At 49.4% G+C, this 25,312-nt stretch overlaps 2 protein-coding genes and 1 non-coding gene across 4 annotated transcripts in view; 2 read left to right on the top strand and 1 right to left on the bottom strand.

Moving 5' to 3' along the window:
* The window catches only part of LOC117869986 (zinc finger protein 436-like), a 27,489-nt gene extending 25,266 nt beyond the window's left edge, over window positions 1-2,223 (top strand). The window contains exon 5 of the mRNA XM_034757098.1: window positions 1-2,223. Coding sequence (XP_034612989.1) covers window positions 1-1,458 — 1,458 coding nt within the window. The 3' untranslated portion in view covers window positions 1,459-2,223.
* LOC117869996 (zinc finger protein 239-like) overlaps window positions 1-25,312 on the top strand; it is a 1,162,621-nt gene that overhangs the window by 891,711 nt on the left and 245,598 nt on the right. The gene's annotated exons all lie outside the window — the stretch shown is intronic.
* Window positions 19,165-19,236, bottom strand: TRNAG-UCC. Its single transcript has one exon. It is a non-coding gene; the product is annotated as a tRNA-Gly (tRNA).

Raw genomic sequence — 25,312 nt, 5'->3', positions numbered from 1 at the left:
CAGAGAATCCACACTGGAGAGAGACCCTTCAGATGTACTGAGTGCGGGAAAGGCTTCAATAATAGGTCTCAGCTTGTCACACATCGGCGAAACCACACAGGAGAGAGACCCTACTCATGCCTTGAGTGTGGGAAAGGCTTCACTTCTAGCTCACATCTTGTCTCGCATCAGCGAATCCACACAGGAGAGAGACCCTATTCATGCCCTGAGTGTGGGAAAAGCTTCATTTCTAACTCACAGCTGGTCTCACATCGGAAAATCCACACAGGAGAGAGATCCTATTCATGCCCTGAGTGTGGGAAAAGCTTCAGTCATAGTTCACAGCTTATCACACATAAGAGAACCCACACAGGAGAGAAACCATACACATGTCCTGAGTGTGGGAAAAGCTTCAGTCAGAGCTCTGCCCTTGTCACACATCAGAGAATCCACACAGGTGAGAAACCCTACACGTGCCTTGAGTGCGGGAAAAGCTTCAATCGGAACTCATTGCTGATCATGCATCAGAGAATCCACACAGGTGAGAGACCCTACACGTGCCTTGAGTGTGGGAAAAGCTTCATTCGGAGCTCATTGCTGATCATACATCAGAGAATTCACACTGAGGAGAGACCTTACAGATGCCCTGAGTGCGGGAAAGCCTTCATTTGTAGCTATCAGCTTGTCTCACATCGGAGAATCCACACAGGAGAGAAACCCTACTCATGCCCTGAGTGTGGGAAAAGCTTCACTGATAGATCACAGATGATCAAACATAAGAGAAGACACACAGGGGAGTCCCCCTACACATGCCCTGAGTGTGGGAAAAGCTTCAGTTCACACTCACACCTTAACGCACATAAGACAATTCACACAGGAGAGAGACCCTACACATGTTCTGAGTGCGGGAAAAGTTTCCGTCAGAGATCAAACCTTATCGAACATCAGAGAATCCACACAGGGGAGACGCCCTATAGCTGCCCTGAGTGTGGGAAAAGCTTCCGTCGGAACTCAGAGCTCATCATACATCAGAGAAACCACACAGGAGAGACGCCCTACACATGCTCTGAATGCGGGAAAAGCTTCAATCAGAGAGCAAACCTTATCACACATCAGAGAAACCACACAGGAGAGAGACCCTACACATGCGCTGAGTGTGGGAAAAGCTTCATTCGGAAAGGAAACCTTATCACACATCAGAGAAACCACACAGGAGAGAGACCCTACTCATGCTCTGAGTGTGGGAAAAGCTTCAACCAGAGAGCAAACCTTATCACACATCAGAGAAACCACACAGGAGAGAGACCCTACACATGCTCTGAGTGTGGGAAAAGCTTCATTCGGAAAGGAAACCTTATCACACATCAGAGAAACCACACAGGAGAGAGACCCTTCAGATGCCCTCAGTGCGGTAAAGGCTTCACTTCTAGCTCACGGCTTGTCTCACATCAAAAAATCCACACAGCAGAGAAGCCTTAGTTGTGCCCTGTATGTGGGAAAGGCTTCAGTCATAGTTCATGGATCATCACACATCAGAGAATCCACACAGGAGAATAACACTATACTTGTATTCAGGAGGGCTGCCCAAAGATTTTTTGTTTTGGGTTTTGTTTTGGTAATACATTGGCTAATTCCCACATATTGGTCTTTAAGGTCGATTGCACCATTTCCTTTACTGTAGTCTCTCAGCTCCCTTCTGGTGAGTTGCCACCTTCTATCTTTTGCAGCTGACCTTACTTTGGGGTGAATCCTGTGAACATTTCTATCAACTCCTTTGTCTTATGAGTTATGGGAATGTGTATCCCTCTTGACAGAAATGTCCATCAATCCGAGTTGGGAGAGAGAGGGTTGACCTCATCTAGCTACAGTGAGATAAAAACTATCTGTGCCTTGTCTCCACCAGAACTCTACATTGAGTAGACCATGTCTACACTACCACTTATGTTGGCAAAACTTACGTCGCTCAGGGGTGTGAAAAAAACCCACTCCTGAGTAACACAAGTTTTGCCGGCATAATTGGCAGTGTGCACAGCGCTGTGTCGGTGGGAGAGCTTCTCCCGCCCACATAGCTACCACCACTCAATGGGAGTAGTTTAATTATGTTGACGGGAGAGCTCTCGCCCGCCACCATAGAGCGACTTCACAAGAGATGTTACACCAGCGCAGCTGCATCACTACAGCTGTGCCACTGTAAGGTCTCTAATGTAGACACAGCCTAAATTGCTCAAATTAGCTATCTTGGTGTAAAAACACAACTATCTTTTCAGGGCAGATATAACCCAGGTGCAGTGGTCTGGTTAGCTTTCCCCTTGTGCTGACCTGATCTCCATCACCCTTCCTAGTCCTGATTAAACCCTGAGCATCACATTGCAAAGTGAATGTTAGTCACCAGATTTCCTGGTTGGGCGAGAGTCTCATTCCCAGGTTTTCTGACATTACTTGTGGTTGTTCTGAAGAGGAGGTAGTTTTTCTACCAGTTTTCTGATTTAGAATATAGTGAGATGTAATTAAAAGGCAGGAGGAAAGGTAGAAAAAAAGTATCATTTCAGCCTTTCCAGACGGAAAGATTGGCTGATTTGCCCTATTATGATGATGCTAAAACCTTTGTAACTAACATGATGTGATGTTATTGACATAAACTGGGACCATATAGATCATTGTTGCAACCAAGGTCCTGTAGTGGCACCAAATCTTGTATAAAGGGGGTCAAATGGGGTGTCTAAGACAAGGTTATGGTTTACTGGTATGATTATGCTGTCTATATGGGTGTATCAATTTTGTAGTTGAAGTTATGAATATTGGCTCTATACTGTCTGTATGGCAAATTTATGCTATGCTTCTGGGTGATATCCCAGACAAGCTGGGATTAGCTCTGCCTAGCCTGCTTGATGGCCCATTAAGGACCATCAGCTATACAATGGACCCATTGAGAGAAGGCAAATATGCCTTCAGACTCAGCAAAGTATGCAGGGACTGGCCCATGTGACTCCAGGCTCCATCTTGCTGTAATTTTCCACAGTAAGAACAAAGCGGTGTTCTTACACCTGGAAAAGACTATATAAGGCTGATGCCTCATCTCCATTTTGTCTTCAATCCTGCTTCATACCTCTGGAGGAACTTTGCTACAAGCTGAAGCTTTGAACAAAGGACCGAGGACCCATCCCAGCGGGGGATGTATTCCAGAGACTTGATTTGAACCTGCAGTTTATTCTATCGCTGCTGCAAGCCTGAACCAAGAACTTTGTTATTATTGTATGTAATTGATTCCATTTAACCAATTCTAACTCTCATCTCTATCTTTTTCCTTTTATGGATAAACCTTTAGATTTTAGATTCTAAAGGATTGGCAACAGCGTGATTTGTGGGTAAGATCTGATTTGTATATTGACCTGGGTCTGGGGCTTGGTCCTTTGGGATCAGGAGAACCTTTTTCTTTTACTGGGGTCTTGGTTTTCATAACCATTTGTCCCCGTAACAAGTGGCACTGGTGGTAATACTGGGAAACTGGAGTGTCTAAGGAGATTGCTTGTGAGACTTGCAGTTAGCCAGTGGGGTGAGACCGAAGTCCTCTTAGTCTGGCTGGTTTGGTTTGCCTTAGAGGTGGAAAAACCCCCAGCCTTGGGCTGTAACTGCCCTGTTTGAGCAATTTGTCCTGAGTTGGCACTCTCAGTTGGGTTCTGCCAGAACCGCATCATCACACATGACTGAATTGTAATGAGGTGGTGCTGAGTGAAGAAGGTTTGAATGGACCAGAGGACAGCGTAATAGGAAAATCGGTTCTAATTTGGCATCATGAGATGTACGATGCTCTGGAATTTCATTTTATATGATATTGAAACTGTCTTATTCGCTTGTGTGTTGTGGGTTTTTCTCTTTCCTGAGGGCTTTTGATAACATAACTGGATATTAGTTTTTTGTGATAGGGTGAAGTTCAGGTTTTTGGTGGATTTTGAGACAAATGACCATTTACTTAAAACAATTTCTTTTTGTGCGTGTCTTTTTTCCACTCCTCCATTATGGCATGGAGAAAGTTCAAGAGCAGTTCAGTCATCAGGAATGAATACTCAAAGATATTGGATGTGCTACCAGAGAGAAAGTAGCATTTTAAAATTGTACATCTAACTATGGAACGAAATTGAATAACACTGTGATCATATAGCCCTGGTCTACACTACAAGTTTAGGTCGAATTTAGCAGCGTTAGATCGATTTTAACCCTGCACCCGTCCACACGACGAAGCCATCTTTTTTGACTTAAAGGGCTCGTAAAATCGATTTCTGTACTCCTCCGACGAAGGGATTAGCGCTGAAATCGACCTTGCCGGGTTGAATTTAGGGTAGTGTGGTTGCAATTCGAAGGTATTGGCCTCAGGGAGCTATCCCAGAGTGCTTCATTGTGACCGTTCTGGACAGCGCTCTCAACTCAGATGCACTAGCCAGGTAGACAGGAAAAGGCCCGCAAACTTTTGAATCTCATTTCCTGTTTGGCCAGCGTGGCAAGCTGCAGGTGAGTGCAGATCTCATCCATGATGGAGTCCCAGAATTGCAAAAGAGCTCCAGCATGGACAGAACGGGAGGTATGGGATCTGATTGCTGTATGGGGAGACGAATCCGTGCTATCAGAACTCCGTTCCAAAAGACGAAATGCCCAAACATTTGAAAAAATCTCCAAGAGCATGAAGGACAGAGGCTATAACAGGGCCCCTCAGCAGTGCCGCATGAAAGTTAAGGAGCTCAGGCAAGCCTACCAAAAAACCAGAGAGGCAAATGGCTGCTTGGGGTCAGAGCCCCAGACATGCCGCTTCTATGATGAGCTGCATGCCATTCTAGGGGGTGCAGCCACCACTACCCCACTCCTGTGCTTTGACTCTGTCAATGGATTATCACGCAACAGGGATGCACATTTTGGGGTCGAGGAAGAGGAGGAGGTTCAAGCAAGCAGAGAAACCATTTTCCCCGAGAGCCAGGAACTGTTTCTCACCCTGGATCTAGTACCCCCTGTACCCACCCAAGGCGGGCTCCCGGACCTGCCAGGCAGAGAAGGGACCTCTGGTGAGTGTACCTTTGTAAATATAATACATGGTTTAAAAGCAAGCATGTTTATTGATTAATTTGCCCTGAAGATTGTTGGCAATTTAGGATGCATCTGCGGCCAATACAACTACTGAAAAAGTGTCTGGGGATGGAGCGGAAATCCTCCAGGGAGATCTCCATGAAGCTATCCTGGATGGTCACTCCTCATGGTCACCTGGTTGAAATAGGGTAATTTTATTAAGGGGACATTTAGAGGTGGCCGTTAGCCACGCGGTGGGGGGAGGGTTGAAGCGATCATCCCAGAGAATTGGGTGTGTGTGTGTGGAGGGGCGGGTTAGTTGGGTTTGTGCTGCACGTTAACCCAAAAACCGCAGCCCCTCCTTTTAAATTGCCAACTCATTGTTCTCTAAAATGTCTTTTTAAACTACTACTACTCTTTTTTCCCTCCCGCAGCTGCAAATGTTTCAACGCTGCCACTATCATCTCCGTCCCAGAGGCTAGCGAAGATTAGAAGGCGAAAAAAACGCACTCGCGATGAAAGGTTCTCTGAGCTCATGCAGTCCTCGCACACTGAAAGATCCCAGCAGAATGCGTGGAGGCAAGCAATGACAGAGTCTAGGAAAGCACAATATGAACGCGAGGATAGGTGGCGGGTTGAAGGTGATAGGGGGTGTCAGCTTGCTGATAGAAGGCAGGAGGCAATGCTGAGGCTACTGGAGGATCAAACTGATATGCTTCGGTATATAGTTGAGCTGCAGGAAAGGCAGGAGCCCAGACCGCCGCTGCAGCCCCTGTGTAACCAACCGCCCTCCTCCCCAAGTTCCATAGCCTCCTCACCCAGACGCCCGAGAACGTGGTGGGGGCGCCTCTGGGCACCCAAGCACTCCACCCCAGAGGACTGCACAAGCAACAGAAAGCTGACATTCAATAAGTTTTAAAGTGTAGTGTGGCCTTGTCCTTCCCTCCTCCCCAACCCCACCCGGGCTACCTTGGCAGTTATATCCCCTATTTGTGTGATGAATTAATAAACAATGCATGAATTTGAAACAACAATGACTTTATTGCCTCTGCAAGCGGTGATCGAAGCGGGGAGGGGAGGGCGGTTGAGTGAACCCAGAGGGCGGGTTTTCGTCAAGGAGAAACAAACAGAACTTTCACACCGTAGTCTGGCCGGTCATGAAACTGGTTTTCAAAGCTTCTCTGATGTGCACCGCGCCCTCCTGTACTCTTCTAACTGCCCTGGTGTCTGGCTGCATGTAATCAGCTGCCAGGCGACTTGCCTCAACCTCCCACCCCGCCATAAACATCTCCCCGTTACTCTCACAGATATTGTGGGGCGCACAGCAAGCGGTAATAACAATGGGAATATTGTTTTTGCTGAGGTCTAACCGAGTCAGTAAACTGCACCAGCACGCTTTTAAACATCCAAATGCACATTCTACCACCATTCTGCACTTGCTCAGCCTATAGTTGAACAGCTCCTGACTACTGTTCAGGCTGCCTGTGTATGGCTTCATGAGCCATGGGAGCAAGGGGTAGGCTGGGTCCCCAAGGATAACGATAGGCATTTCAACATCCCCAACCGTTATTTTCTGGTCTGGGAAGAAAGTCCCTTGCTACAAATGTTGAAACAGACCAGAGTTCCTGAAGATGTGAGCGTCATGTATCTTTCCCAGCCATCCCACGTAGATGTTGGTGAAATGTCCCTTGTGATCCACCAGTGCTTGCAGCACCATTGAAAAGTATCCCTTTCAGTTTACGTACTCGCTGCCTTGGTGCTCTGGTGCCAAGATAGGGATATGCGTTCCGTCTACCGCCCCGCCACAGTTAGGGAATCCCATTGCAGCAAAGCCATCCACTATGACCTGCACATTTCCCAGAGTCACTACCCTTGATAGCAGCAGCTCAGTGATTGCGTTGGTTAGTTGCATCACAGCAGCCCCCACAGTAGATTTGCCCACTCCAAATTGATTCCTAACTGACTGGTAGCTGTCTGGAGTTGCAAGCTTCCACAGGGCTATCACTTGCTAGTGAACTGTGAGGGCTGCTGTCATCTTGGTATTCTTGTGCTTCAGGGCAGGGGAAAGCAAGTCACAAAGTTCCGTGAAAGTGCTCTTACGCATCCCAGACCTGCAAAACTATGCAGTCCCACCAGTCTGTGCTTGTTTCCCAGGCTCAGAATTGGTGTTCCACGGCATGAACTTGCCCCATTACCACCATGATGTCCAAATTGCCGGGGCCCATACTTTGAGAGAAATCTGTGTCCATGTCCTCATCACTGCCGTCACCGCTCCTCGCCTCCTTTTGCAGGTTCTGGTTCTGCATATACTGCTGGATAATGCGTGTGGTGTTTAAAACGCTCATAACTGCCGCGGTGATCTGAGTGGGCTCCATGCTGGCCGTGTTATGGCATCTGCAGGAGAGCAGAGTGGCAGCAGAAGCGGCGGGTGGATGATGATGCTGACAGCAATATGGCGCCAGCACGGAAAAAGGCACAAAACTATTGTCGGCCGTTGCTTTCACGGCAGGAGGGAGGAGCGAGCAAGGGGTAGGCTGGCAGCAGAGGGTACTGTACGACTGCTAGCCGTCGTCGTCTCCTGGGTGCTCGCCAGCAGACAGTGCAGTACGACTGTAGCCGTCATTGTTTCCAGGCAAACTGAATCTCCATGAGACAAAACTTAAGAAGAGAATGACCTGGAGTCATTCCCATTTATGTCCAGGCGCCCCAACAGACCTCACCGAGGTCGGCCAAGAGCACTCAGGAGACGACGACAATGACGACAGCTACCAGTCGTACTGCACCATCTGCTGCCTCAAGGCAATGAGCTGCTGCTGTGTACCAATGCAGTCCCGTGTCTGCCAGCACACAGGACGCGTACGGTGACGGTGAGCTGAGTGGGCTCCATGCTTGCCCTGGTATGGCGTCTGCACGGGTAACAGAGGAAAAAAGCCGCAAAAGGATTGTCTGCCGTTGCTTTCACCGAGGGAAAGGGGGGCTGACGACATGTACCGAGAACCACCCGCGACAATGTTTTTCCCCATCAGGCATTGGGATCTCAACCCAGAATTCCAATGGGCGGCAGAGACTGCGGGAACTGTGGGATAGCTACCCACAGTGCAATGTTCTGGAAGTCAACACTAGCCTCAGTACTGTGGACTCATTCTGCCGACTTAATGATCTTAAGTGGGGACACACACAATCGACTGTATAAAATCGATTTCTAAAAAATTGACTTCTATACATTTGACCTAATTTCGTAGTGTAGACATACCAATAGTTTGGGTCAATATTGTCTCAGATGATTCAAGGAGAATATTCCACAGTATGTGACACAGAACTAAGCAAAATGCTCATGTATATGGGTCGCAAGGCAGTTGTGGCCCAGGCCTACCAGGAGGTTACTTCTGAAGAGCTCTCTTTCGTAATCAAGCAATAGCCAGCCATGCTCACCTGGGAAGCCAGCAAGCAGGAAATTGAATTTAAAATTCCCAGGGCTTGCAAGGGGTTGGGTGGGTTGGCTACAGGGCAGTGGAGTTCAAACCACTGACCAGAGCGGCAGCATGGGAATTGTGAGACACTTTCTAGAGGCCAATAAAATCAAAAATATAAGGTGCGGTGTCTGCACTGGCTGTTTGTCAACCCCCCTGGGGTGGAAGATTTTGTCACCAAAACTGGGTGGTTTTTGTTGAGAAAATTTCAATTGCAGTGTGTACGCTATCGCTGTTTTCTCATCAAAAGGCAGTTTTTGGCAGCATTTTAAAAAATAAGCCTTTGACAGCCAGAGAATAACAGAATTCTCACTCTTTTTGGCTGGGTACAGCAAAGTCAGATATTTTATTCTCTCAAGCAGCTGCGTAAAGGGAGAGAGTGCACTAGGACACAGGGTCTCCCCTTCCTAGGCCGGTCTCTCCACAGGTAAACACTTACAGCAAGCATTTATACCTTTTGCTACAGACAATAATAAGCAACAGCTGCATTTTGTTTATACATAGGTCATTCTGATGTCTTGTTTTTCTCACTTATGTAGACTCTTAGTCTACATTCCATATTGTCTGCACATTATCTACACAAGGTCGCAACAACTTCTCACACAGTTCTTTCCCACTCGCCTCACACAATCCTCGCTTCTACAAATCTCACATTATTAGGATTTCAGTTAGCCTGACTCTTGCTAACAAAGACTGTTTGCATTTGAAATTCCCTTCCAATTCCTGTCAGGCCTTGCTCTGCTTCCACAACAGGAATGAATGACATGGGATGGATCACTTGCTAATTGTCCTGTTTATTCTCCTTGAAGCATCTGACATTGGCCACTGTCAGAAGACAGGATACTGGACTAGATGGACCATTGGTCTAACCCAATATGGCCATTCTTATGTTTCTGTCCCCCGCCTCCCCCCGAGTAGTTTATGAAAGGTGACTAATCCTGTAAAGTTTAGTTGATGTAATTTACCCTCTTTGGACTAAGGAGTTCTAAAGCAAAACCTCACTCAAAAGGGGCTGGTGTATGGCAGTATGTAGGAGAAACAGTGTATATCAAAATAAAGACCTAGTATAGATTTTAATTATTTCTATTTCAAATGGAATTTTTGATAAGCTTTTAAAATAATGTTTCTGTTGAGGAATAAATTCTGTAAGGAGATAAGTTGTGTAACCTTTTACCCAGTTATACTGTAACAGCCGCTGAGTTCCCCAGTTCTCGTGTTTGCAAAGCAAACACGAGGTCCCATCTGGCAGGAGGTGTCTTACTTTAAAATGGTGATTGGGTACAAGATAGCAGCTTTTCTGTTTTTTTAAGTTTTGTTCTTTTGTTTTTTCATGGGTGCCAAGGCCCTTTTCAGTTTGAGGAGGCCAGCTATTAGAACACGTCCATTTAACCCTCAGATTAGGCTATGGAAACCTCTTCAGAACTTTTGTTTTTCATTTTTGATATCTTTGAGGTCCTCACATCCATGCTGCTTGTGGTTTGCTGCAATGAATACTTTAAGAAAACTTCTAGGTGAAGTGAAAGTTTAACAAAGCGACTTTGGTTCAGTGTGTTCTTTGCTTCAACTCAGGACACATTGTCTATTTCCAAGGAATTTTCACACCTGATTTGCCTGGAAACCTCAGGGAATCACTGTAAAGTGGGGTAAGCTGGAATCATCAATTGTAAAGATCAAGATAAAGGTGGAAGTCCTTCACCTTTGAGGTCAACGAGCTGTCTAACAGAGACCGATGTACCATGACCCCAAGACTGATCCCCTCTGGGGAAGGAAGTCACATCATCAACTGGCTATGACAGCCTTGACCAGTCTGCCTGTACCGGTCCAGCTATGCCATTGCCTGGTTCCTTCCCTGCAGCTACACCTCTACTCCACTCCCTTGGCATTCTAGTAACTTACTGTTCCTTTTTCTATTTTTTGTCTTTTGTTTTTATGTGCTGGAAGACATTCCAGCCTTTCTATTGCATTAGAGCGTAACAGTGTGGCTCAGTCCATACGTTCTTCTATGAGCACCAGTAAAATCCACATGGGGAAGATGCTACAAAGATAGTTCCCCAAAGCTAAATAGCCCTAAGACTGCCCTCTGAAATCACGGAATGTTCCTTAGCTGCGAAAGCGTTAGAAAAAGCGAAGCTGTCAGATATGAATTGTTCAGTGAGAGCTGTTTAAACCTCCACTTGTTAAAGTCTCAGCCAGGTCTGGGGGGCTGCGAGAGAGAAAGAGTGAGAAGAAGGATTAGCCACATAATACGAAAGCTAAGGAGGAAGCTTTACATGGCTTTGAGGTGGCGGCTTAGATGTAAGCACTAATTTGGTTTCAGTATTGAAATATTCAACTGGTTAAGTCTGGACTGTACTGCTTGGGTGACGTTCTCTGATTGGGTAGGATAAATAAATGCACAATCACCTGTGACCAAAGAATGGGGCAGACAGTCACCAAAACTGGTGGATATTCCAATACTTAGATTTACCAAGCCAGCACAAAACAGCTTCCATAATATGTCACTGGTTACCCAGAAGCCAACAACACAGTTCCCTTAAAGCAACCCAGCCTTAGGCCTCCACCAGACTCCCAAGTCAAATATGATGAGGATGACTGAAAATCTTATTCATCCTATAAGAAAGTTCTACCAATCCCAAAAGATCGGACACATTACCTCCCAAGTAAATGAATATTTTGGCTCTTACCCAAATACATGCTGACAGCCAATTCTTACTAACTAAAGGGAAATTTATTAAAAAAGAAAAGAGAGCGAGTATTGGTTAAAAGATCAGTGTAGATACAGACACGAGTACAGTTCTGAGATCAGTTTCCTAGTAGAGATGGGGAGCTTTGGAGTTGCAAAGAGTTCTTAGAATTAGTCCGTAGATTCAATCCAATGTTCATATCCAGGGTGATCAAGGTGGGACTGGAGATCTGTCTTACGACTTAAGCTTCCCCTGCAAGAAGCATTAAGCAGATCCGAGATAAAAAGGATCAGGACCCAAGAGACCTTTATACTGTTCCAGGCCTTCTCCTGACAGCTTAGAGTCCTTAGGCGAACAATGGGCAATCAAGACTTTGAAGCAGACCTGTTTTAGAAGCATCACGGGTACTTAGCTACACGGATTAACAGAAGGCAATTGCCTGTTTTCCACCATTCACAGGTGATTAGATATATAGAACAAAGAGATCAGTGAGGTGATATCACGATATTTACAGATCATTTAAATGTTAAGATCTCCTTTCGATCTCTGAATTAGCAGAATACAGCATAGACAGGAACTCTAACCTCTAAGAATATATATGTAAACACACACAAAAACACTACCTACCAATATGCCCCTAAAGATTGAATTTGGGTCATTTATCCTGCAGGATGCTTAACCCTTTCCAGTCATGTGTCACACCACCTCTTTGATTTTCAGTTTTAAGATTTAGAAGGGTTGGTTTTCTGTTGTATTAATCTGATGATTTGACAAATTGATGAGTTCATTCCAATGCAGTTAATTAATTGATTGACTGATTTGACCTCAACTTTCTAGTTGTATGGTTTAACCTAAGGGTCTCAAACTCAAATGACCATGAGGGCCACATGAGGATTAGTACATTGGCCCAAGGGCCGCATTACTGACACCTCCCCCCTGCCACCCTCGGCCCTGCCCCCACTCCACCCCTTCCATGAGGCCTCACCCCTGCCCCACCACTTCCCACCTCTTACCTGCCCCCATTCCAACCCCTTCCCCGAAATCCCCACCCCAACTCTGCCCCCTCCCTGCCCCCAGGGGTGCAGGTGGGGTGTGACAGGGGCTCAGGGCAGGAAGTTGGGGTGTGGGGTGCAGGAGGAGTGAGGGGTACAGCAGGGGGTCAGGGTGCAGGAGGGTTGCGGGGTGAGGCAGGGGGTTCAGGGCAGGGGGTCAGGGTGCAGGGTACGGCAGTGGGTTGGGGTGCAGGAGGGGTGTGGGGTGAGGCAGGGGGTTCAGGGCAGGGGGTCAGGGTGCAGTGTGCAGCAGGGGGCTCAGGGCAGGGGGTCAGGGTGCAGGGTATGGCAGGGGGTTGGAGTGCAGGAGGGGTACGGCATGGGACTCAGGGCAGTGGGTTGGGATGCAGGGGGGGTCGGGGTGCAGGAGGGGTGTGGGGTGTGGCATGGGGCTCAGGGCAGGGGGTTTGGCTGCAGGAGAGGTTTGGGGGGCAGGATCTGGCCCGGCGTGTACCGGGGGAACACCGAAGAAGTGGGCTGTAGTCCACGAAAGCTTATGCTCTAATAAATTTGTTAGTCTCTAAGGTGCCACAAGTACTCCTGTTCTTCTTATCAGTCCACTGTGCTTCCCTTTGGCCTGTCAACGGCCCCAAGGGTATTTACAAAGCAGCGATTGCTTCTTACCCGAGACGTCGAAGCATTCACATCTATCCGTACCGCGACGATTGCCTGATCAAAGGCTGTTCGCAAGATGAGGTTGGATGCTGCATGGACATAGCACTGGCCACCTGTCGGGCCTTAGGCCTGTTAATAAATGAGCAGAAATCAACATTACTTCCGGGTGGAACTGGAAGCATTTCAGACAAGGCAACCATGGTGTCCCTGGTCTTCAATCTCTTACTTAGCAGCCTAAATTTGCCTTCCAGGACCTCTCTCCTATCCCTCCCTATATCATTCATACCTACATGTACCATGACAACTGGCTCCTCCCCAACACTTTGTTTCATGGGATTTTTCAATGGCCCTTGTTTGCTGTTGGCCCTGTCATCTCTGTGTGAAAGGCTGGATCCCGCACTGCTCTCCAATGCTCCGCTAACTGTCATTAACACATCCCGAATGGCAGTGCCGTTAATCATGAAGCTCCTAACTCAAAAGAATTCACAGTTGCCTGACGTGCTGTCTGCCATGGATAGGAGCAACGTTAGATTAATTTTGGCATTCCTGGAAGAGCTGCACGTGGTGGACCATCGCTTTGGGGCTCGTGAAACAAGCACTGAGTGGTGGGATCGTATCGTCATGCAGCTCTGGGATGACGAGCAGTGGCTACAGAATTTTTGGAGGAGGAAAGCCACCTTCCTGGAACTGTGTGCGGAGCTCGCCCCAGCACTGAGGCGCAAGGACACCCAAATGAGAGCTGCCCTCTCGGTGGGAAAGTACATGGCGATCGCAGTGTGGAAGATAGTGACTCCAGACATAAGAACATAAGAACGGCCGTACTGGGTCAGATCAAAGGTCCATCTAGCCCAGTATCCTGTCTACCGACCGTGGCCAATGCCAGGTGCCCCAGAGGGAGTGGACCAACAGGCAATGATCAAGTGATCTCTCTCCTGCCATCCATCTCCATCCTCTGAAAAACAGAGGCTAGGGACACCATTCCTTACCCATCCTGGCTAATAGCCATTAATTGACTTAACCTCAATGAATTTATCCAGTGATCTTTTCAACGCTGTTATAGTCCTAGCCTTCACAACCTCCTCAGGTAAGGAGTTCCACAAGTTGATTGTGCGCTGAGTGAAGAAGAACTTCCTTGTATTTGTTTTAAACCTGCTGCCTATTAATTTCATTTGGTGACCCCTAGTTCTTGTATTATGGGAATAAGTAAATAACTTTTCCTTATCCACTTTCTCCACATCACTCATGATTTTATATACCTCTATCATATCCCCCCTTAGTCTCCTCTTTTCTAAGCTGAAGAGTCCTAGCCACTTTAATCTCTCTATGGGACCCGTTGCAAACCCCTAATCATTTTAGTTGCTCTTTTCTGAACCTTTTCTAATGCCAGTATATCTTTTTTAGATGAGGAGACCACATCTGTACGCAGTATTCGAGATGTGGGCGTACCATCGATTTATATAAGGGCAATAATATATTCTCAGTCTTATTCTCTATCCCCTTTTTAATGATCCCTAACATCCTGTTTGCTTTTTTGATTGCCTCTGCACACTGCGTGGACACCTTCAGAGCACTATCCACGATGACTCCAAGATCTTTTTCCTGACTCGTTGTAGCTAACTTAGCCCCCATCATATTGTATGTATAGTTGGGGTTATTTTCTCCAGTGTGCATTACTTTACATTTATCTACATTAAATTTCATTTGCCATTTTGTTGCCCAGTCATTTAGTTTTGTGAGATCTTTTTGAAGTTCATCACAGTCTGCTTTGGTCTTAACTATCTTGAGCAGTTTAGTATCATCTGCAAACTTTGCCACCTCACTGTTACACCTTTCTCCAGTTCATTTATAAATAGGTTGAATAGGATAGTTCCAAGGACTGATCCTTGGGGAATACCACTAGTTACCCCTCTCCGTTCTGAGAATTTACCATTAATTTCTACCCTTTGTTCCCGGTCTTTTAACCAGTTCTCAATCCATGAAAGGACCTTCCCTTTTATCCCATGGCAGCTTAATTTACATAAGAGCCTTTGGTGAGGGACCTTGTCAAAGCCTTTCTGGAACTCTAAGTACACTATGTTCACTGGATCCCCCTTGTCCACATGTTTGCTGACCCCTTCAAAGAACTCTAATAGATTAGTAAAACACGATTTCCCATTAAAGAAACCATGTTGACTATTGCTCAACAGTTCATGTTTTTCTATGTGTCTGACAATTTTATTCTTAACTATTGTTTCGACTAATTTGTCCGGTACCGACATTAGACTTACCGGTCTGTAATTGCCGGGATCACCTCTAGAGCAGACGTCGCGAATCAGTTTGGAGTCGGGAAGTGAACTGTTGGGGCTGCGTTAATGCAAGTGTGCAGGGCCGTTAATCGCGTCCTGCTAGGAAGGGTAGACCCAGTTCCATAAACAAATATATCACCGTATCAGTGACTTGGTGAGACGCCCAGAGAGATCGGGCTCCGAGGAGACAATCGTCCAGGTATGGGTAAATCATTATCCCTTGAGAGTGTAAATGAGCAGCTACCGCTGAGAGAACCTTGGAAAATACTCTCGGGGCCGCTGATAGCCCAAAGGTGAGCACTCTGCATTGGGAGTGGTTGTGTCCCAGAGTGAATCTGAGAAATTGTCCGTGAGCGGGTAGGATTGAGATGTGAAAATTGGCATCCCGGAGGTCGAAGGCTGAAAACCAGTCTCCCTGTTCCAATGCTGGAATGATCAGCGATAAGATGACCATCTTGAACTTTCGAGCCTTGACAAACTTGTCGAGCGCTCTGAGATCTAGTATGGGTCTCCAACTTGTTTGTATCGGGGTATAAAGATTTATCTCAGAGGGATTGTCCCTGTCTGGCCTACGGAGGAAGGGAAAGTCCCGCCTTTCACTGAGCTGGTCTATTGTTACGGGAATACCTGTACTAGTGGTCTGATAGAATCTGTGGGATACTAGCACCGTGTTTTGTTGACACTAAACCTTGCTGGGTGCCTTTTTTCCTTAACAGATCTTGTGGTTATTGGGCGGTTAGCTTGAGGTTTCCCGTGCCAACTGTCTGCGCACAGCTGGGGCGGCACAGAGGGAAAACACACACACCCAGAACCCCCCTATTCCCAGTGCCCCTCAGTCCCAACCCACAGCCCCCTTCTCTGCACTCTGCCCCTCATTCACGACCCAGAGCGTCTCCTCTACACAGTGCTCTTCAATCCCATTCCACAGCCCCCACCTTCCCTCCAGCAGCAGGTGATTCTGACTCCTTCGGGAGTTTTTCTTGCTAGGTTTTTGTGTGTGAATCGGCTTCTGGATTTTACAGCATGTTGGAAATTTCCATATTAAATAGAAAGCTCTGCTCATCTCTCCCTCTGCCTTCTCTTTTCTCTTCATAACTGGAGCTGGGAGCATTTCATTTCTTAATTCCCCAGGGATGAGAGGTATGTCACATCTTTGCCACCCTGTGAGAGTTTGGGATGCCAGAAACCTTCATCCAGATTCTCCGAGACCTCTACAAGGACTACACCACCACCATCCGCGCCACAGATGGAGAGACGGACGCCATCCCCATCCGCCGCGGTGTGAAACAAGGATGCCCCCTTTGCCCCATCATCTTCAACCTGGCCATGGAACTGCTCATCCTAGCCATCTCCAGCGGCCCGACCGGCTTCGACCTGCACGGCAAGAAACTCAGCATTCTGGCTTACGCGGACGATCTGGTCCTGACCGCGGACGACCCAGAGAGCCTCCAAGGTATGCTAGATGCCACCAGCTGAGCTACTGACTGCATGAGGCTCCACTTCAATGCGAAGAAGTGCACAACTCTGCACATTGACAGCAGCAAAAGGGACTCGGTGCAGACAACGGGGTTCCAGATCCAGGCTGAGCCGGTCATCCCCCTGGCAGAGAGGCAGGCATACCGGCACCTGGGCACACCAACAGGGTTCCGTGTCCGGCAGACATCCGAGGACACCATCCAGGAGATCTTGCAGGACGCTGCCAAGATTGATGCCTCCCTGCTGGCACTGTGGCAGAAGATAAAAGCCCTGAACACCTTCCTGATCCCACGCATTTCGTTCACCCTAAGGGGATCCACCGTAGCGAAGGTGCCCCTCAACAAGGCAGACCAGATCATCTGGAAGCTGGTGAAGAAGTGGCTGTTCCTTCCCCAGAGAGCCAGCAACGACCTGGTCTACATCGCCCACAGGCACGGCGGTGCCAACGTCCCCCAAATGGGTGACCTGTGAGTGATCGCAGTGATCACCCACGTCTTCCGTCTGCTGACATGTGCCGATGCCACGGTGAGGAACATTGCGGCGAACGCCCTGCGTGATGCGACAGAGAAGCAAATCGGCAGAGCCCCCTCGAACCAGGACATCGCCACCTTCCTGAGCAGCTCCCTGGATGGGGAATTCGGACGGGATGGGTGCGACATCGCTTCACTGTGGTCCCGCACTCGCAATGCCACGCGTCGCCTGGGGAAGCGCATCGGCTGCCGCTGGGAGTGGTGCGAGGAGCGCCAGGAGCTGGGAATCCGGGTGCCGCAGATCAGGTCTGACGACAACACCGTCGTTACCCCGACAGCCAGGGGCTTGCTGGAGAGCCGCCATCCACTTGCTGTATGTGGAAACCCTGAAGCGTAAACCGGACCAGGGTAAAGCCTTTGAGTTGACCAGCAAGTGGGACGCCAGCAACCACTTCCTCGACGGGGGCGGCTTCACCCGTTTCGCTGACTGGCGGTTCATCCACCGTGCCCGGCTCAACTGCGTCCTGCTCAACGGAGCCGTCCGCCACGAGAACCGAGACAAACATTGCAGGAAGTGCGGCTACCCCAACAAGACCCTGCCCCACATCCTGTGCAGCTGCAAACCCCACTCCAGAGCCTGGCAGCTGTGCTACAACGCCATCCAGAACCACCTGGTGAAAGCCATCGCGCCACGCCTGGGGGAGATCTCCGTGAACTGCACCATCGCCTGTACTGACAGCCAGCTACGACCTGACGTGGTCGTCACTGACGAGGCCCAGAAAAAGATCATCCTCGTTGACGTCACGGTCTCCTTTGAGAACAGGATCCCGGCATTTCATGAAGCCTGAGCTCGTAAGCTAGAAAAGTATGCCCCCCTGGCTGACACCCTGAGAGCGAAGGGCTATGAGGTGCAGATGGACTCCCTGATTGTCGGAGCCCTGGGCACCTGGGACCCCTGCAACGAGCCTGTGCTGCAGACCTGTGGGATCGGTCGACGCAGGTTCTGAGTAAAAGGAGCTAAGGTTTGTCATTCTGGTCATTTATCTTTGTTTCCGTTCTCTGTGGGGAGAGGTGGAGTTGGTGAACTTGTCACTGTGGGAACCTGTTTGTGCTTAGAGCTGATAGGTTGCTGCCTGTCCACCCATCCTACTTATCAGCTGTCTGTCTCCGGTTCCTCCCTAGAACATCTGGTTCAGCGATGGACTTCACACTTATCTCTTAACACCCATTCCTCATTCACACACAAAACAGGATTGATTTACACACAACATTGGGAGCTGGGTGTCTGGGTGCTGGAGACAGGTGACCTGTTTTCAGTGAAGTCTGCAGCTTTGGGGCGTGGTTCAGACCCTGGGTCTGTGTTGCAGCAGGCTAGCATGTCTGGCTCAACAAGGCAGGGTTCTGGAAGTCCCAAGCTGGCAGGGAAAATGGGCTCAGAGGTAATTTCAGCACGTCAGGTGACATCCCAAGGGGATCTCTAAAAAAACAACAAGGAGTCTAGTGGCACCTTAAAGACTAACAGATTTATTTGGGCATAAGCTTTCGTGGGTAAAAACCTCACTTCTTCGGATGCATAGCCAAAGAGAGCAAGGGAATCTCTGTGACCGAACACATCACACCAGTCTTATTAATCTCCCCTCGTAAGGAAGCTGTTCCATACCCCTAATCAGTTTTGTTGCCCTTTTCTAAACCTTTTGCAATTCCAATATATAAATCTATATATTTGAGATGGGGCGACCACATCTGCACACAATATTCAAGATGTGGGCGTACCCTGGATGTAGATAAAGGCAATATGATATCATTACTGGACCACAAAAAATCTGTAGAGCAAAAACTGTCACAAAACTTTATATGTGCACTTTCTCCCCTGAGCATGGTGCAAAGAAGACAAGGCGCTACAGAAGCCGGTTCCCCAGGTTTCTGGCTTTCTCCAATGACACATGGACGCTTCCTACAGCTCACTACATCGTCCCATTCTCTGCTGTGTGTTTAATGACCTGCTGGGATTTGGGAATGTGATTATTGCCCAATGTGAGTGACATTAAACCCCTTTTGGGCAAGGCAAAAAGACACCTCCTTGCATTGGCCGGGAATCGAACCCGGGTCAACTGCTTGGAAGGCAGCTATGCTCACCACTATACCACCAATGCATGTGGAAAAAACAGTTCTGCCAGGTGCCACATGTACTAGCAAAATGATTCATTCCTGCACAGCTAATGAGCAGGATGGGTGGACAGGCAGCAACCTGTCAGCTCAGTGACTGAAAGATGGGGAGAGGTGTGCTACATCCCAAGGTGAGGTGCTATAAGAGTAGGATTTTAGGTTGGTATTTTGGATAATTTTAAATAAAGGATAAAAAATAATCACAATAATAATGGAGCGTGTATTAAATCTATTGGTGTATCATATAACCATGTCCCGCCAGCCACCCTTTTTGAGTAGCAGAGAGGAATGGCCTAATGGGCCATTTGGTAATGATGCGTCAGCTGGAATCTGGGTCTGGACTGATTTCAAGGCAGTAACAGACCTTTTAAGGTCAACACTTTGTTGTAGGTTTAGCATTTTAAAATAAGTAAAAGAATTCAAGAATTGTTTTTCCTTTGCATTGCAATTTGATGTTCCTGTTCAAAATGTTGTGTGTAAATCAATCCTGTTTTGTGTGTGAATGAGGAATGGGTGTTAAGAGATAAGTGTGAAGTCCATCGCTGAACCAGATGTTCTAGGGAGGAACCGGTGACAGACAGCTGATAAGTAGGATGGGTGGGCAGGCAGCAACCTGTCACCTCTGAGCAGAGACAGGTTCCCACGGTGAGTGGGGATGGAGCTGCTACATCCCAGGGGAAGGTGTCACCAACCCCATCTGTCCCCTCAGAGAAGGGAAACAAAGATAAATGACCAGAATGACAAACCTTAGCTCCTTTTAAGGTAAATGTTCGTGTTCGTTCCCACTACCTACAGAGAGGTCCATTGCTGATTCCAGTCCTGGGGCTCTGCAGGGATACGGGACGATTCAGGCTGTCACTGAGCTGAAGAAGAGAGATGGTTTTAACAGGGACGGCTGCCTGGTCTTAAGGGTGTTTGTCAGCTTATCTGGGTGTTTGGTACATGGAGGCAGTCCCCACTCCTGGGTCTGTCCTGTGCAAAATAGCAAAACATTTCTCTGAAAGGAGGGAAAGGAAATGGCCACACCAGGACATACAGGATTCCTCTATGCACAGGGACTCTGACAAGTGATTGATATCCCCTCTCAATGCACTACATGAACATGCAGCTCTTTAATGACTCATGCCCATGGGACACAGGACATTTACAACAGTGGAATCATAGGATTGGAAGGGACCTCAGGAGGTCTTCTAGTCCAGTCCCCTGCACTCGTGGCAGGACTAAGTATTATCTAGACCATCCCTGACAGGTGTTTGTCTAACCTTTATTAAAAATCTCCAGTGATGATGATTCCACAACCTCCCTGGGCAATTTATTCCAGTGCTTACCCACCCTGACAGTTAGGAACTTTTTCCTAATATCCAACCTAAACCTCACTTGCTGCAATGTAAGCCCATTGCTTCTTGTCCTATTCTCAGAGGTTTAGAAGAACAATTTTTCTCTCTCCTCCTTGTAACAACCTTTTATATACTTGAAAACTGTTCTCATGTCCCCTCTCAGTCTTCTCTTCTCCAGACTAAACAAACCCAATATTTTCAATCTTCCCTCATAGCTCATGTTTTCTAGATCTTGAATACTTTTTGTTGCTCTTCTCTGGACTTTCTCTAATTTGTCCACATCCTTCCTGAAAGGTGGTGCCCAGAACTGGACACAATACTCCAAGGCCTAATCAGCCTATTACTGTCCTGAGACCTCCAGGTGAAGCAGCAATCCAACTGTATAGAAGCAGGAGACATGCGTTCAATTCCCAGCTCTGCCAGTGACTCCCTGAGTGACTTTGAACAAGTCACTTAGTCTGACTGTGCCTCTGTTCTCCATCTGTAGGTACGTCTACATTGGAGCTGGAGGCATCATGGCCAGCTGGAGGAGACATACTGGTGCTAGCTCGGATCAAACTGGAGTGCTAAAAATAGAAGTGTAATGGCATGAGCACCAGGAGGGGCTAGTCACCTGAGTGCTCATCAAGGGTCTCAGGTGGGATCACACTCAGGATGGCTAGCCCCTTGCACCACTGTGGCTCCGTTTCTATTTTTAGCACACTAGCCTTGATCAGCGCTAGCACGGGTATGTCTACACAAGCCGGAATTACACCTCCTTTTTCCAGTGTAAACAGACCCCAAATCACAGGGATACTTCCTTTCGTCCACCCTCTGTAAACTCTTTGTACTCTATATGTACAGCTTCTAGCACAGCGTGCTAGCCTGACTTCACATGAGGCTTCTAGGCTCTACTGGACTGGTTATTAATAATAATTAATGTGCCACCAAGAAATAAGGGAACCATTGGCTGAAAACCAAGCGTGCAGCACTACAGTAGGCACCTGTCACTTGGAAGTTAACACGGCTTCCAAGCTTTCTGTTTTCTCACATCAGGACATCCAAGGGGACCTCGACAGAACAGCAGAAAAGCCACAATCTGGTGGGCAGAGCTCCTGGTGGCTCTGAAGCCCGGCTGGTGCCGGCGGAGGAGGTGGAGAAGGAAGGAAAAGGGCGGGGGGATGTTTTTTCTCGTGGTCTCTCTTCAGCGGCATCTTTTCTCCGCGAGCAGCGGCAGCCCGGGGAATGACTTGGCCACAGCTGAGCCGCCGCTCTGCTCCGGGGGCGAGGGGTGACAATTACAAACTACTGTATTCTGTGATTTACTTTCTAGAATCTAAAGTATATTTAAGTATAATCTAAAGTTCTCCTGTGAAATGCCGGCTGTGCAACCCTTCCATGGCTGGAGCATTCTTGTGTTTTTATTTTAAGTACAAATAAATATGTATAACGAATTTAAAAGTATGTAATTAGTCATTTGGTATGTTGGGTGGCACCCCAATTCCCCTCTGCACCGCCAGCTGGTTGCTTGACCTTTCCTTGAGATAGGGGTTGAGGCAATTTTAAAGTGTGCACTCCAGTAACACCATGACTACTCTTCTCTGTTCCCGTTGTCCGAACAAACCCATCTGGCTAGGGAGAAGCAACATACAAGGTGTCTTTGTTCACACGTGTTCGGATAAGAGATACGAGTATCAAAAGGTGAAACCCCCAATTCTCTCTCAGGCTGACAAACGAACTTGGATACTAGCAGTGGAAATTTCCGAAATACAGACTGTGAACAGCAAACCCGGTCTCTGTGCCCCCCAGGGGGGTCTTTTCGGTTTTGTTCATTGCATTTCGTCTTGTACATGCGACAGAGAAGGTTTTTTTAAAAGCTGAACCTTCCCGTCCTGGCCTTCCCTGTCCTGGCAAAAAGCTTCCGAGCAGCACTGACTTTGGGAAGTGTTAAATGAGATTAAACGGCTCAGATGAGGTGGCCGAGTGGCTAAGGTGATGGACTGCTAATCCGCAGAGATTTGAATCCCATCCTCATTGGATGGTTACAGTCTCTACCCCTCCTTCCCATAGAACTCTCTTCAGCTTGGTACCCAGCCCTTCCTCCAATGAGCCTTCCTACCCACAAAACCCTTCAGAAAACAACAGGAACACAAAAGAATCTGTAGCAGCAAAACCTGTCACAAAACTTTACATGTGCACTTTCTCCCCTGAGCATGGTGCAAACAAGACAACGAGCTACAGATGCCTGTTGCCCTGGTTTCTGACTTTCTCCAGTAAGACAAGGATGCGTCCTACAGCTCATTGCATAGTCCTGTCCCCTGCAGTGTGTTTAGTGACCTGCTGGGATTTGGGTTATTGAGAATGTGATTATCACACAATGTGACTGACATTAAACCCATTTTGGACAAGGTAAAAAAAACCACACCTTGCATTGGCCAGGAATGGAACCCAGGGCAACTGCTTGGAAGGCAGCTAAGCTCACCACTATACCACCAATGCAGCTGGCAAAATTATTTTCTCCTGGGTCTCACATGTACTAGGAAAAGGGTTGGATGCTGCCTGGCCACCTTTCAGGCCTTAGGCCTGTTGATAAATGAGCAGAAATCAACATTACTTCCGGGTGGAACTGGAAGCATTTCACACAATGCAACCATGGTGTCTTCAATCTCTTACTTAGCAGCCTAAATTTGCCTTCCAGGACCTCTCTCCTATCCCTCCCTATATCATTCATACCTACATGGACCATGACAACGGGCTCCTCCCAGCACTTTGTTTCACGGGATTTTTCAATGGCCCTTGTTTGCTGTTGGCCCTGTCATCTCTGTGTGAAAGGCTGGATCCCGCACTGCTCTGCAATGCTCCGCTAACTGTCATTAACACATCCCGAATGGCAGTGCCATTATTCGTGAAGCTCCTAACTCAACAGGATTCACAGTTGCCTGACGTGCTATCTGCCATGGATAGGAGCAACGTTAGATTACTTTTGGCATTCCTGGAAGAGCTGCACGTGGTGCACCATCGCTTTGGGGCTCGTGGAAGAAGCACTGAGTGGTGGGATCGTATCGTCATGCAGGTCTGGGATGACGAACAGTGGCTACAGAATTTTTGGAGGAGGAAAGCCACCTTCCTGGAACTGTTTGCGGAGCTCACCCCAGCACTGAGGCGCAAGGACACCCAAATGAGAGCTGCCCTCTCGGTGGAGAAGCACATGGCGATCGCAGTGTGGAAGCTGGTGACTCCAGACGTTTGCCGGTCGGTCGCGAATCAGTTTGGAGTCGGGAAGTGAGCTGCCGGGGTTCGCGGGCTCAGCAGCGTTGCTAGGGCGACGTCAGAACCGGAGCCTCCCCGGCCGCCCTGCGCCAGTAGTTGCTAAGGGCTGCGCATGCACGGCGCCCGCCCAGAGCCGGTGGGAGACTCCATTTCCCAGCAGGCCCCGCGGCCGGAGAAGCAGCGAGGGGGCGCAGGCTGGCGGCCCGCAGCGTGGCCGGCAGCCATGGAGGGAGGGTGGGTACAGCCGGAGGAGCGGGGGGGGCGCGCCTGGAGGAGCAGGGGGGAGCGCAGCATGGCGGCCAGCAGCCGCGGCCAGAGGTGCGAGGGGCGGAGCACGGGGGTGGCACAGCAGGGCCGGTGGAGCCATGGGGGGGGGGGGCGGGGTGGTCAGAGGAGGAGCCAAGGGGGGCGTGGCCAGAGGAGCCAAGCGGGGGGCTCCTTTTTTATGTTTGCTCCCCCTCCTCTTAGAAGCTGGGTACAGCACTGCCAGGGCGCAGCGCCCAGGGCAGGGGGAGGGTCTGGGGCTCCCCAGAGTGGCTCAGACGCCCCGGCAACTCCAGCTTCTGCCCAGGGGGCGGGGCCTTGGGAAAAGGGAGGAGCAGGGGTTGAGCCTCGGTAAAGGGGGAGGAGTAGGGGCAGGGCCTTGGGGAAGGGCGGAGTAGGGGCGGGGCCTTGGCGGAAGACAATGAGAAGGGGCGTGGCCTCGGTAAAAGGGGAGGAGCAGGGTTGGGGCGGGGCCCCATGACTGGGAGGCGGGCGGTTGCTCCCGGGGTTCGCGAGCTCAGCAGCGTTGCTAGGGCGACGTCAGAACCGGACCCTCCCCCGGCCGCCCCGCGCCAGTAGTAGCTGATCGCTGCGCATGCGCGGCGCCGGCCCAGAGCCGGCGGGAGACTCCATTTCCCAGCAGGCCCCGCGCGCCGCCGAGCGGCAGTTTCCGGGCAGGCGCAGCTCGCGCCGAGGAGAGGGGGCGTTTCCCCGCCCCTAGCCCTGCGCGCGCGGCAGAGCCGGGCCCGGGGACCGACAGCGGGTGAGTGCGGGGGGGCGGGGACCCTCCCCCCGCGGAGCCTGTTCTGCCTCCCCTCCCCCCGCCGGCACCGCGTGTGGCCTGTCCCGCCCCTGCTCTCTAGTGCGCCTGCCCCCGGGACCCCTCTGCTCCCGCCCCGGCCCCCCCGCGGCCCGAGCCCGTGTCCGTTACCTGCTCTCACCCCCCCCCGCCTGTTATCTCCGTCACCGGCCCCGTGCCCCTCCCCCACCCCGTTATCTCCGTTACGGCCCCGTGCCCCTCCCCCCACCCCGTTATCTCCGTTAACAGCAGCGTGTTTGCAGGTGAAGGCGACTCGCCCCACAGTCGCTGCGGGGGAAGAGGCCGAGCGGGAGGCGAGACCAGGTTTCAGGCACATGCGGAGGGGGAAGAATCGTTCCCCGGAACCGCTGCGGCTGGAGCAGAAGCCCCGGGGTTAACTGGCAGCCGGGGCGG

The sequence above is a fragment of the Trachemys scripta genome, chromosome 25, assembly GCF_013100865.1.
Source record: "Trachemys scripta elegans isolate TJP31775 chromosome 25, CAS_Tse_1.0, whole genome shotgun sequence".
Taxonomy (NCBI): Eukaryota; Metazoa; Chordata; order Testudines; family Emydidae; genus Trachemys; species Trachemys scripta.
This window is presented reverse-complemented; position numbering and strand designations above follow the sequence as displayed.